Source organism: Typha angustifolia, chromosome 15 (genome assembly GCF_048772165.1).
Source record: "Typha angustifolia cultivar Huaian chromosome 15, ASM4877216v1, whole genome shotgun sequence".
Classification (NCBI taxonomy): domain Eukaryota; kingdom Viridiplantae; phylum Streptophyta; class Magnoliopsida; order Poales; family Typhaceae; genus Typha; species Typha angustifolia.
Window position 1 is genome coordinate 20,049,775 of NC_133253.1, and position 13,888 is coordinate 20,063,662.

The 13,888-nt window shown below is 36.2% G+C and overlaps 2 protein-coding genes across 2 annotated transcripts; both read left to right on the forward strand.

The window, feature by feature from the left end:
- The first annotated feature begins 2,054 nt into the window (after positions 1–2,054).
- Positions 2,055–6,693, forward strand: LOC140778961 (ABC transporter G family member 1-like). Its single transcript, XM_073123877.1, has 8 exons — positions 2,055–2,333; positions 4,365–4,444; positions 4,555–5,019; positions 5,112–5,198; positions 5,284–5,412; positions 5,507–5,698; positions 5,817–5,903; positions 5,974–6,693. The coding sequence occupies exons 1-8, from the start codon at positions 2,081–2,083 to the stop codon at positions 6,631–6,633; spliced, it is 1,953 nt and encodes a 650-aa protein (XP_072979978.1). The 5' UTR covers positions 2,055–2,080; the 3' UTR covers positions 6,634–6,693.
- Positions 6,694–10,368: 3,675 nt separating this feature from the next.
- Positions 10,369–13,888, forward strand: LOC140779777 (ABC transporter G family member 1-like). The gene is made up of 8 exons (XM_073125031.1): positions 10,369–10,864; positions 10,944–11,023; positions 11,098–11,562; positions 12,116–12,202; positions 12,311–12,439; positions 12,544–12,735; positions 12,808–12,894; positions 12,976–13,888. The coding sequence occupies exons 1-8, from the start codon at positions 10,432–10,434 to the stop codon at positions 13,654–13,656; spliced, it is 2,154 nt and encodes a 717-aa protein (XP_072981132.1). The 5' UTR covers positions 10,369–10,431; the 3' UTR covers positions 13,657–13,888.

Consider the following 13,888-nt stretch of genomic DNA (forward strand, 5'->3'; position numbering starts at 1 on the left):
TATTTAATATAACCAAACAAATAAAATTAGTTTAATACAATATAATTTTTAAATATTGTACTACATATATTATATGATAATATGAAAATAATATTAAGCGGACGGAGCCAGTTTACACTTAGATGCTTAGTCCTCACACGTTATACTTTGGAAGCATTTATGAGGTCTTCGTTAATTTTAAACGTGCATTCGCTCAGGATCCGGTTTTGGGGTCAGTATTATTTCGACATAGTAACTGTGACGTGCCTCGCGCTTTCAAGGTGGCTGCCATTTCTTCGATTCCTTAGTTGTGGTTACTATTAAAGAATCGTTTAACTCATTTATATGTCCCCTTCCTTGGGCTTAAATAGATTTGATCCTTCTCTCTGCCCACGTCTTATTGGTACCAGCTAGTTAGCCTCACAACTTATCAACTAGAAGCTTAAATCGATAGAAACAATACTCCTCCACTTCGAGAAGCTAATTGACGTCATAAGCTGACTTAACTTAAATTAGTGAGATTTTTTTTTTCTATTTTAGTAAGATTTGAACTCTTTGACTTCTGCTTTCATACTAATATTTATTATATATATAATATCAATTGACATGGGAAATACAATAAACCTAGAATGAATTGATTCAGTGACTTTACTTCTTTAAGAGATTTTCTATTGGCCATATTCTTAATGTCACTACCCCCCTCCCCCCCCCCCCCCCCCCCCCCCCCCCCCCTACACTTTCTCTATTAAAATTAACGCTAAATATATTGTACCCTAGTATACTTTATCAAATTTATTATACTCCATAACTTTTATTTTATATCACTATGCCTCCATGGGCTTTTAATTAAATTACAATCGTTAGCTTTTCTATCTAAGGTTAGTGATATTTGTGTATTTTTAATTGAAAATTTTATCTTACTATTTTATACTTTTATTTTGAATCAAGAAGTCACTCCGAACTTTCTCTTTCCATATACATTTATTTAACAGAAGTATAGTGATTTAAGTTCTTTTGTCATTTTTGTTAATGATGTTTATATTGACTGTTTACTTAAAATGCACGAGCTAAAGTAATTTTAATCTAAAGCATTAAATTGAAGTACCTATTTATGAATCCAGGCCACAAACACATGGAAGATATTACAGCAAGTGATTGGTACGTGATATACTATTGGCCTATTTTTTTTATATTTAGGGTTGTGATCACATTAATTAGGTGCATGTGAATCTAACAACTCGAGTTCTTGTCATGGTGGTCGGTAGCTGGGACTTTAAGCAGTGTTCGATGCACATTGAGAATGAATAATTATGAAAGTTCTATAATTTAATTAGCATATAATATCAAGTGTATAATTTTTTATAATTAATTTATATTTTATCATAATAAAATGCACATAATTTACATATGTAATACATATTAAAAATTATTATTATAAATAAAAAATTAAAATATATTTAAATTGCAAAAGCTTACTCACATACAATGTATTTAAAGTTAAGAAATACTACTCTCACTTTCTCATTTATTCTCTATCAAGATGTTATAATATCTTCATGTTGCTTCAACTAATTGTTTACACTCCATGCCAAAATATGGTTAGTAGCTGATGAGCCGCATTAATTATCATCCTTGGCCTTCCAAATGTCGTAATTCGATTTTGCTACCTGATTTGGTTTTCCTCGGCCTCAATAATTAACATTGTGATAATATAGCTGTGTGTCATTTAAATTGTATACTTCGAATGCTTCAATCGTAGCCATCAAACTAGTCACTAACGACAAGAAAGAGAGAGAAAGAAAGAAAGAAAGAAAGAAAGAAAAAAAACCTCCTGCGGACAATAAACCATAATAAATTCTCTTTGCCACATGTTCACTATCAAATAAATAGACAAGCAAAAGTTGCCACGCTTGTAATTGTTGAAGTAATTCTACCGCCACCCAAATAAATTTGAGCTCGAGTAATTTACTAAATCGTTTTTCACGAAATAAACACAACGTGGGGCTCGCACACGTTCTCCTCACCTATAAATGTGTCGTAAATTCCCATTTCGATATCTCCAACGTATCGTTACATCTCTCTCTCTCTCTCTCACACACACATGCACACTATGAGCTCAATGGCAGTGGAGATAGAGTACGGTGGACCGGCGGTGGACAATATCGTTGAAATAGGATCGGAGGACGAGGGGATTTCCCTGACGTGGGAGGACTTGTGGGTGATCGCATCCAATGGCAACAGTGGGTCGCAAGTGATCTTATCGGGGTTAGCCGGTTACGCACAGCCCGGTGAGGTACTTGCCGTCATGGGTCCTTCCGGTTGCGGCAAGTCTACTCTTCTTGATACTCTTGCAGGTGGTATATATACTCCCCAGCATAGTTATTAGAATTAGACTGGACATTAATCTGATCAAATTACTCATTTAAAAAAAAAGTATTTAAATAATATATAAATAGTTTGCATAATTCTAAAACTAAAACATATATATTTATAGCGGTTGTATAATTTTATGTATATTTTTCAAAGTATGTTATTTATTAGATATCCATATAATTACTTTAGTTATTTAATAGAAGAGATACAAATTTTATTAACTAAAAAAATACTTGAAAACTAAAATAAGAATGTTTTATTTTTTTATATTTAAATTTTAATGTAAATTTATATTAACAAACTTTATACATATAAATATCAACTTTAGATGAACATATAAATAAATAAGTACCTCATTAAGGATATATCTGTAAAAAAAAAATAAGCTAAATAATTTTAAAACGTTAGAACTAATATACCATTATAATATATAATATAATAATTAAATATTAAGAATGATCGGGTAATTTTATAAAATATTTGACTTTGTCTTAGTTAGGTTACACGTGTCACTAGTTCAATTATCGAATTGATTGCTTAATAATAATAATAATATTAAATTAGTTTAGTGGTTGGTTCACTGGTTCTTCGGTCTGACCACCTCGTCCTATCCGATTTTGATAACTATGATATAGTTTTTCTTATTTATCATAATATTTTATTATTTTAATCTCTTTCTTTTAGATTATTATAAGAATATAGTTTAAGTTTTAAAATATATAGTCCTTGACTCAGCAAGTTACTTTGATATCATAGCAGATATTCTAATCAGTTCGAATCCTACGTGACTTATCTATTATTTAAATATAATTTTTTAACTAATGGCTGGAAATATAGCAAGTGAAATAATGTTAGAATATAAAAATATAGAGAAAACTGCAATTTATCCCCCATATAACTTAAGCACCTAAAACTCTATGATCTTTTAACTAAACTTTAACTAAAGTCCAACTGTTATCTTTTTTATAATATTTAATTAAATTAGAAGTCAAATTTGAAGATTCATAAAATTATAGTTTTTTAATGTATCTAAAATAATATCAATTAAATTTTAAATAACAACAAAGACAACTTATATATTGAATAGATATATTTTTTTATCAGTATTATTTTAGATATGTTGAAATATATATCTAATTATCTATAAATAATCTTTAAATTTGACATCTAATTTAATTAAATATAATGAAAATAATAATAAATGTATTCAACCGAAATTAATTTTTTCGTTAATATTACCTTTTTTTTTTCGTTAATATCTACAGGTTTAGAAAAAGCGTAGCCATCCATTTCTTTAACATTAACTACACGACAACGTTTGTAGAACTCGAGGGAATATTAGGCGTCTTTGAATTGACATGCATAATTGGTCTAAAATAGAAAATATTCTCTTTGTTTTTACTTTTGGTTTAACCCATACGATACGATTAGCCACATATATAAGAATCAGCTGTCAGTACATATGATTATCCGGCGAGTCGGATCGGGTTCGGGCCAAGCTTTTCGGGCCAGCTAGGCTTAAGTGTTTGTTCACGGTCCGACCCACTAATTACTCGGGTCGGACCAGGTTCGGGTTGGGCTAGAATAGTCTAACCCGTTGCCGCCCATCGGCCCGACCGACTAATCACTTAGCCCAACCCATATTTTCGATATTTTTAAATTTTTTTACTTTTAGCTTATTTTTTTAAAAAATATTTTTATTCCTCCATTTAAAAAATAATTAAAATAAAATAAATTTTTTTAAAAGTGTGCTTAAAATAATATAAAACGGTACAATACCAAAATATTTTTACTGTAGTAGAACGTGCAAAGTACTATAGCAACGACGGGTTTAACCATTTGATCAAGTCTAGTTGTCGGTTACTTGTTATAATATTCGGTATTATATTTAACTTCTCCATCATCTAAAGTCGAATAGATCTCGGCCAATGATTGTTTTGCGGTCATAAGAGTTTTCTTTCTTTTATTTCTTCCTTCTCTAACAATAGTACTTTGTGATTGCGTATTTATAGGGCGATTGGGTTCAAATATGAATCAATCCGGAAATATATTGATAAATGGGCGACGGCAACCGCTAGCATTCGGCACGTCTGTAAGTAGTACCCAAGGGAACTACTATTGCTACTACTATAATACAATCAAGTCATGAGTGTTTTCTTAGCTTAATTTTATCGATGAAATGCTTCTTATATATTATACCAGGCTTACGTTGCCCAAGATGACATTTTGATGACGACTCTCACGATAGGAGAAGCTCTGCACTACTCTGCGCAGCTCCAACTCCCAAACTCCATGACTAAATCGGAGAAATTAGGAAGAGCAGAGATGGTTATGAGGGAGATGGGATTGGAAGATGCAAAGGATACAAGGATCGGAGGGAGAGCTTCTAAGGGTATAAGTGGCGGCCAGAAGAGAAGGCTTAGCATTTGCTTAGAGATTTTAAGTCATCCGAAGCTCCTCTTCTTGGATGAGCCAACGAGTGGGCTGGACAGTGCGGCTTCATTCCACGTCATGAATCGCATCGTCAAGCTAGCTCGACAAGATGGCCTCACGATCATCGCGTCCATCCATCAGCCTGCCAGCGAAGTATTCGAGCTTTTTGATAACTTGTGTCTTCTAGCTTCAGGCAAAGTTGTTTACTTTGGTTCGGTTTCTATGGCTAGTGAGGTAATTAATTCTGGTGTAATATATTTGAGTTGATTTTTAGTTTCATCTTGGTTTCCTTCTCGAGTAACCAAAGATTTCGTCATTCCTTGTAGTTCTTCGCTCTCAATGGATTTCCATGTCCATCCTTCAGAAATCCATCTGATCACTATCTCAGAACAATCAACAAGGACTTCGACAAGGTTCTACAATCGCTAGCTATTGTAATCTTTTCTTTTTTTCTTAAAGTCTGATCAAATTTTACTGACTAAAGACTTCGAATTTTAGGAGATTGATGGAAGTAGCAGTTCGAATCAAGTATCCATAACTGAAGCCATTGACACCCTCGCAGAGTCTTACATGGCATCAGATATGCGCCAAGCAGTATCAAGACGAGTTCTTGAGATCCGTGAAAAGGTGAGCTGAAATCCAAGTCATTGATCATGCCATGCATTATAATTGCAATCTTACTGCCAAAGTATTATGTAAACGAGGTTTAATTTTGACGCAGAATGGTTCTCTGGTACGCAAAAGAAGCCAAGCTAGTTTTGCAACTCAATGCTTTGTCCTGACCAAAAGATCCTTTGTCAACATGTACCGAGATCCAGGGTATTACTGGCTAAGACTAGCAATTTATGTCCTTCTATGCTTGTCCATTGGCACAGTCTTTTACAACGTTGGACAGAGTTTTGACTCAATTCGGGTAAAACAAAACAAAAAAAAACCTTGCAACTAGCTGCTAGCTGCATTAATCTGTACTAATTAAGGCCTAAGTAAGCGATATTAATTCTTCTTCTAATTACACTCTAATTGCTCTGCAGGCCAGGAGTTCTGCTATCGTGTTTGTAACAGGATACCTAACTTTCATGACCATTGGTGGATTCCCTTCCTTTGTGGAAGACATAAAGGTATAATATTAACCAACACCTTTTTCATCTTTTTCTATAGCAAACTTGATATGCGATTATTAATCAATAGGTCTTCCATCGTGAGAGGCTAAGTGGACACTACGGAGCAACTGCATTTATGATCAGCCAAGCGTTCTCTTCCGCGCCATATCTAGCCCTCATCTCTATAATCCCAGCAGTAATTGCGTACTACTTGGTCGGCTTCGACGGTGGATTTGATCACTTCCTCTTCTTCGTTCTAGTGGTGTACATGTGCATGCTGCTAATAGAAGGCCTCATGATGGTTGTGGCGTGTCTCGTGCCGGACTACCTCATGGGTATAATAACTGGTGCAGGAATCCAAGGTCTTATGCTGTTAGACGGCGGCTTCTTCCGGCTGCCGCACGACCTACCGAAACCGGTGTGGCGGATTCCGGTGTACTACATTGGATTCCACAAGTACGCCAACCAAGGATTGTACAAGAATGAGTTCATAGGGAAAACTTTTCCAAACAACCTGGGAGGTAATATTACTGGGGATGAGATTGTGAAGGTCTACTGGCAGATGGATGGCTACTCCAAGTGGTTGGATCTTGCTGTGTTGTTTGGAATGGTGGTCGTTTATAGGCTCTTGTTCTTGGCATGCATCAAAGTTACAGAGAAGGTGAAACCCCTGGTTGGTAAAGTTAAAGCTTTGTCGATGAACAAGTCCATTCAGAGCCTCAATTCACCCCTTAACTTCAGAAATTAAGATGGTGTAGAGATGTTATACAAGAAATGTAACCATAAATGTATTTTGCGTATATAAATGTTGTCCTTAGTATTGGTCAAGAAAAGACTAGTCGATTAAATAATAAATGACTATAATCTTTGGCACCAGCCGTTGTTGCACGTAACTTTCTTGCATTAAATTACCAGTTATTCTGCCGATATTTGTCTTCTCCGTGATGTGTGACGAACACCTTGCCGTATAGTTTTGCACGTTTAGAACATGAAGATATTAACATCACAATTTACAATAACTATCTCATTATCTACTCCCTTTTTTCCCAAAGAAAAGAAAAGCTTCTTTTAGAGATACAGGAGGAGGTAAAGCTTCCAAAATATAAATAAATTACAAGGCCCAATTACAAAAGCCAAAAGGGTGGCAAGAGAAATCAGCAGATAGGAGGAAGCTATTGTTAGAAATATATATTTGATTATCGGATTTCATTGGTTAAATGGGCTATTAGATAATATTGGGTCATCAAGGCCCAAATGTATTAATGCATGCATACCAATTCACAAAATCTAATGCACCCTAATCCCTCTTACCTCTTCAGAATAAATAATCATAATACCAAGAAATTTGACCATCATATGCAGCCAGAGATTACCAAAGGCATATAACATCAGACCAATTAACGCGTACCCTTTTCTAGCTTCTCTACGGCTCTGCCCTTCCTTTTGACTTTTTAAATTGATTCGTTGAACGAGAGGAATACTTCTCTGAAACGTATCTCTCAGCAACCCCCACAGTATTCAAACTAATTGCGGTGCAATGAATCGTGATGATTTCTTTTGAAAAGATTGTGCTAATCCTTCTCGTGGCCTGATGAAATGTCTAGATCGATTTAGCATAATAAAAATATAAAGATTTTAGTTGGACAATGTACTATTGGAACGAGTTAGATATATACCTTTATCCAAAAGGTCAAGGAACTTAGTTTCTCAAGCTAAACTAAGTGGGAAACAACTTGTTATCATGAAAAAAAATAATCCAAGACCTTCATACTTAGTAACAGCGTACAAAAGATTTGACCTTGTCTTTGTTGACACTTTTACCATCAGTGTTTAATTCTATAATAAATAGCGTTAACTCACCGTTACCCTAAAAACTTAAATTATTTAAAAAATTATAATATTCTTATTTATTTCTAGATATTCTTGTAGAATCAAAAAGATAATTCGACATTAACTTATAGACTCTTGCTCACAAATTGCTCTAAAAATTTATGTTGTTAGAAAATAATAACCTTTATTACGTTGTTATTACGTGGTGATTTTCTTGCTTAGCTAACAGCTTAAGTCATAGTTAGTTGCGAATAAATTAATTACGGTCCATGTGCATTTAATCTTCCATCTTCGTACGACTTTATCGAGTCCACGTTCTACTTTGTTTCAACAATTATATATTAAGTAGTGCTTTGACATGCAATAGTTTGAGTCTTTTCGTAGTCTTTACCTGTGAAGCTATTAATGAGACCATATAAACCACGCATATGCTTACGTATATAAGCTTTGACATACAATACTTTGAATCTTTTCATAGTCTCTGCCCGTGAAGCTAGTAATGAGACCATATAAATCACGTATAAGCTTACGTATATAATCCCAACAACTTGCAAGCATTATTATGCTTACCAGTTCCATAAAAACAAAAATCCTACCAGTTTCTTAAACTTCCTTGACCAAGAGATTGGCCATATTAAAATAAAAGGTCAAAAGCGCGTGACAATCAAAGTAACGATTAGAAGTATATACATATTTAACATGACATAATTAAAAAAAATCTGCTAATCACATGAACTATTGGTTGACTTTCTTTATAGAAAAGGAAAATACTCGATATTCTCCTATTGCAGTGGGAATGCAGTTCTGTTACTCGAGACATGAATCGCAAGCCAAACTCAAACATATAACATGCATAAGGAAAATATGAAAGAAAGAAAGAAAAATTAATGATATTTACAGTGCCAGAAACAGATCAGAACATAAGTGATTTTAGTTAAATAACGCTTATTTTTAGCATTCAATAGTTGGTAGGTGATTTATTTTATACAGAGACTAATATGTATATGAGCTGAAAGAATGGAAGGATTAAAAAAAAATACTTATCTTTCATTAAATCTATTTAGCTGCTGTTGTTAATAGAGAGTAACAGATGTGATTACCTGAAACATATCTACCCATTTGTAATTTTTAGTTAATATTTTGTGTACCTAATGTGAAAGAAGCTAAAAAAAAAATGCAATTTGAAATGCTAAAATGATTTCAGGCCTTGCTCTTTCAACGTTGCAAACTATAAAAGAATTTGCTGAATTACTATTGTATGATTCCACAATCTCTTTCAATGAGAAAGCAAAGTTAATCCTCGTTCTAAATTATATTGACAACTTTGCCTACTCTCAAGTCATTACCACATTAAATAAAAAAAAAGTCAAATCTTGTGCCAAACAAACCGAAGATAAGAATTATAAACAAATATTATGTACGTCCATCATGCATTAATTTGTCAAAATCGTGCCCTTGATTGACCTCTCCAGTTGAGCATTAACGATCTAAGCTAATATATTGTCAACATACCTACCAAGAATAGTATCTATACATGAATAAGAACGTTTGGTTGATTTTTTTTTGGTGATGTTTGATTCCACTCAAATAGTATATATTTTTTCTTACTATTGGCTAGAGTAAAAGGATAATTCCCGTGTAATAAACGTATACATGAGAATTATGGATCTCTCTCACAAGTTGATAGGTTCTCAAAATCAGATTGTCGAGTTATTTAATTGGTAGAGAATAAGAGAAGAAACTAATCACCAATAAAAATTTCTCTACTTAATATTTACTTATAATTTTATAAAAAATAAAATTGAAAAACAATTTTTTATCTATCAAAATTAGCTCTATTTTCTTTTCTTTTTTCTTCTTTTCTTGAGAGAAGAGTTGCTCATGAATAAGTGTATTAAAGTGGCTTTTATATATTGCAGCTCAGAAAATCAGTATTTAGGTGACATTGCAATAATAATTGAATTATGGCATCAATTTGCGTAGTTATTTGTCCTGAAACAGTTGGCAGCACGTCAAACCTCTCTTTCCTTCTCTCAATCTTATCCTATTCCTACAAACAAGTCTACAGTAATCGCTTCTCAACAAAACAAGGAACTGTTTACTTGTTTGTATAATATATCCCTCTTTTTCCTGTTTCTCTTTGCTAATTTTTCAACATATGAGAAATTGAATTGAATGAATTGGTGGTCTTTCAAAATGAGACTTTATTTCAGAAATAGACTTATTTGGGTGAATGAAAAGGTATGAACTGTCCCCGTCAATACCAGAGTTCAACTAGTAGGAAAGGGAGAGGCGAGTGAATAGTGATATTAATGGGAGCATGTTACTTCTTTGATATGCAACCAGTTTGTTCCTTCCTACATAGCAAAGTTAAATATAATCCAACACCCAAATCTTTCCTCTTCTTTAAATTAAAGGAAATAGTTGTTCGTAAAAGGGTCCTAACTTTGCCATATCCGCCATCATCCTGGACCAACAATAAAGTAATAGGTAAGGAATTTAAATCTGAAAGCAAGTTAAAGTAGCCAAGATGTCTACATGCGCTGGAAACAGTTGTCCGTCTTCCACAAGTGGGAAAATTAAATTCCTGAAGTCGCAAAAGAGAGACTTTTTTTATAGACTCATGGCCCTTATCTACTTAACTTGAATCCGGTCACCTCTAGCTATTATATTTATTCATTCTCCTGGCAGCTCTTCCAAGCTAAGAATCTCTTCCATGGCGTCTCAAACCCAGCTAAACGTGCCGAGATGGACGCCAAGCCCAAGCCCTACAAGGCCTCTTCGCCCTCGAGCTGATAACGGAGAAGACTCCATGGAGATGCATGGTGTAAACAAAGATGGCTCCTTTCCTTTTGGTGATGACTCATCCTTGACACCTCCCCCTCTCCACCAACGTTTCCCTCACAACGGTCAAGGAGGGGAGGGTCCGATGGAAGTAGTGGAGATAGGAAATGGAGGGGACAATAACCACGGGAGGGATCGGAGCGTCTTCCTCACCTGGGAGGATCTCTGGGTGTCGGCGCTCGACGGGAAAGGCGGCGGCGTGCCGATACTTAGCGGCCTCAACGGGTTCGCGCAGCCCGGTGAGGTCCTCGCTATCATGGGTCCTTCTGGTTGTGGCAAGTCTACACTTCTCGACACCTTGGCAGGTTCGTCTACCGGATATGCTATTCTTTTATTCTTAAAGTTTTAAGCTCGCTCGAAAATTATACTTTTTAACTTGCACAGGAAGGTTGGCATCCAACGTGAATCAAACCGGACAGATCTTGATCAACGGGAGGCGACAGAAACTCTCGTTTGGGACTTCAGTATGATTACTCATCATTCAATTTTCCATGTTTGGTGCATCGTTGGTTAATTAATATACGTATTCTCTCTTCAGGCTTATGTGACTCAGGACGATGTACTAATGACGACGCTCACCGTCCGAGAAGCAGTCTGCTACTCCGCGCAGCTCCAGCTACCGGACTCGATGTCGTGGTCGGAGAAGAGGGAGCGCGCGGAGGAGACGATACGAGAGATGGGACTAGCGGCAGCCATGAATACAAGAATAGGAGGGTGGACCTCAAAGGGCATCAGTGGAGGCCAAAAGAGAAGGGTGAGCATTTGCATGGAGATCTTGACCCGGCCGGGATTGCTCTTCCTCGACGAGCCGACAAGCGGGCTCGACAGCGCGGCGTCGTACCACGTCATGAGCCGGATCGCGAGGCTTGCGCAGAGAGAGAGGATGACGGTCGTCGCGGCAATCCACCAACCTAGCAGCGAAGTCTTCGAACTCTTCCATACCCTTTGCCTGCTTGCCTATGGGAAGACCGTCTTCTTTGGGCCGGCTTCGGAGACCAGTGAGGTAGTTATCAGATATCTTTGATAGTGAATTATTTAGTCGTACAGACTTTGATTTTCGGATTGGTAGGTTATTTTTTATAGAGGATGATTTGCCATATGGCGTGGGTTTCAACACCGGTTACCTACCTTCAACTTTAATGCATTTATTTGGATGGTTTTCGGGACCATATTTTGTCCGACATACGATATCTAAATCATCTGAGTTTCTTTTTGAGTTTTTCTTTTGTGTCTGTGGAAAAAGGCAATATCACGTAGGCTTAATTATTAGCACAAATAATTAAACATTCATTTATGAGTTATATATATATATAGTAGGGCATTATTTTATCTACTGCTACTACTAATAATAATTGTGGAATACTGAGAGAAATTTACTAAAGGGTAAGAAATTGCTGCATCATCTTGTACTCTTTGAAAATATAACATTTCAACATGCCTCGTTCAATGTGATATAAATATATTTTTTTTCAGTAAATTGAGGCGGTTCATCAACGTCATACCCCAACTTTTTTATACTCTTACAAGAAAGACTAATTATTATTTATTTTTACCAGTTTTTTGCTTCAAATGAGTTCCCTTGTCCTGCGCTGAGAAATCCTTCAGACCACTTCCTCAGAACGATCAACAAAGATTTCGATAAGGTAAATGAAATCTCTAATTTGCTTTCTAATTGATTTTTAAAACAAATTTTTTTTAAGGAACTATATGAACTTAAAGTCTCGACTCTCAATTATGGTTCCTATCATCAGGAGGTGGAAGAAGGGCCCCGAGATAAGCCAATCACCACTGCTGAAGCAATAGATATCCTTGTCAACTCTTATAAATCTTCCATCACCTCACGCAAAGTGACCCAACGAATAGCAGAGATACGTGGAATGGTGATTCACATATCCTATTCTTAGTCCAATTTCAGTTGCAATACATGACCTTGCTTTAATTCTCCTCTCTCTTTTCATCTTTTCTGGTAATGTTATGTAATCAGGGAGGAACTTTGGTGAAGAAGGGTGGTCAAGCTAGCTTCATAACTCAGTCAATGGTCCTCACCAGAAGATCCTTCGTGAACATGTACAGAGACTTGGGCTACTACTGGCTGCGCTTTGCTATTTATATTGCACTCTGTCTCTGTGTTGGCACTATTTTTTACGATGTCGGCCATAGTTATGGTTCGATCCAGGTACGCAAATTTTAACGGCATCAGTTCTAAGATGAAGCTGTTCACATCTGACAACTGCTTGAAATCTTCCAGGCTAGGGGGTCCATGCTCATGTTCATAGCTGCATTCCTCACTTTCATGGCGATTGGAGGATTCCCATCTTTTGTGGAAGACATGAAGGTTAAATTTATTTATCAGTAATCTTTCTGCGTTAACTTTATGGTGATTATAACTTTTATTTATTTACTTACTATAACTCAGATATTTGGAAGAGAAAGATTAAATGGGCATTACGGCGTGAGTGCATTTGTGATCGCCAATACCCTCTCGGCCACTCCCTACTTGATTCTCATCTCTGTAATACCAGGCGCCATGGCCTACTACCTTGTTGGCCTTCAGAAGAGTATAGATCACTTCGCCTGCTTCGCTCTGATATTGTTCATGTGCATGATGTTGGTGGAGGGGTTGATGATGATCGTCGCCAGCATCGTGCCGGATTTCCTCATGGGCATCATAACAGGGGCAGGGATCCAAGGAGTGATGATGCTGACTGGTGGCTTCTTTCGTTTACCCAATGACCTCCCCAATCCGGTCTGGAAGTACCCAATGTACTACATCGCGTTTCACAAGTATGCCAACCAAGGATTCTACAAGAACGAGTTCTTGGGGCTGACCTTCCCCAACACCCAAGCAGGAGGACCCACTGTGATCGCCGGTGATGAGATTTTGAGAGACATTTGGCAAGTTGAGATGTACTCCAAGTGGATAGATCTAGCCATCTTGTTTGGGATGGTCATACTCTACCGGGTCATCTTTTTGGTGATCGTAAAGATCACGGAGAAGGTCAAGCCCATGATGAGAGGCCTCCGATCTAATAAGACTCCACTGCAATCCACGCAAGTCGTGGGAGAGGCGCCCAGCAGTGCAGAATCCTCGAGATGATTTAACTATTATGCAGTTTAAAGTTCAAAATTATTTCGCTGTGATCATCATTTATTAAAGGTGGAGAGCTGTTCCCTTTCATATCTCATGAAAGGGAGAGTGCTAGTAAGCACTTGTATCACGTTCCTTTTTTTTATTTAATCTTTCAGATTGTTTTAATTAAGATTGATAAATATACTGTAATATGTATCACAAATTTTATAAAGCAAATGGAAATAATTGTGTTTTGTCT

What these genes read in the sequence shown, in the direction of transcription:
- LOC140779777 (XM_073125031.1), top strand. Translation starts at nt 10,432, where the DNA reads ATGGCGTCTCAAACCCAGCTAAACGTGCCGAGATGGACGCCAAGCCCA. An exon ending in TAGCAGAGATACGTGGAATG is followed by an intron (nt 12,440 to 12,543) that starts GTGATTCACATA and finishes TTATGTAATCAG; the next exon opens with GGAGGAACTTTGGTGAAGAA. An exon ending in CTTTTGTGGAAGACATGAAG is followed by an intron (nt 12,895 to 12,975) that starts GTTAAATTTATT and finishes ACTATAACTCAG; the next exon opens with ATATTTGGAAGAGAAAGATT.
- LOC140778961 (XM_073123877.1), top strand. Translation starts at nt 2,081, where the DNA reads ATGCACACTATGAGCTCAATGGCAGTGGAGATAGAGTACGGTGGACCG. An exon ending in TCTTCTTGATACTCTTGCAG is followed by an intron (nt 2,334 to 4,364) that starts GTGGTATATATA and finishes GCGTATTTATAG; the next exon opens with GGCGATTGGGTTCAAATATG. An exon ending in AGAGTTTTGACTCAATTCGG is followed by an intron (nt 5,699 to 5,816) that starts GTAAAACAAAAC and finishes ATTGCTCTGCAG; the next exon opens with GCCAGGAGTTCTGCTATCGT.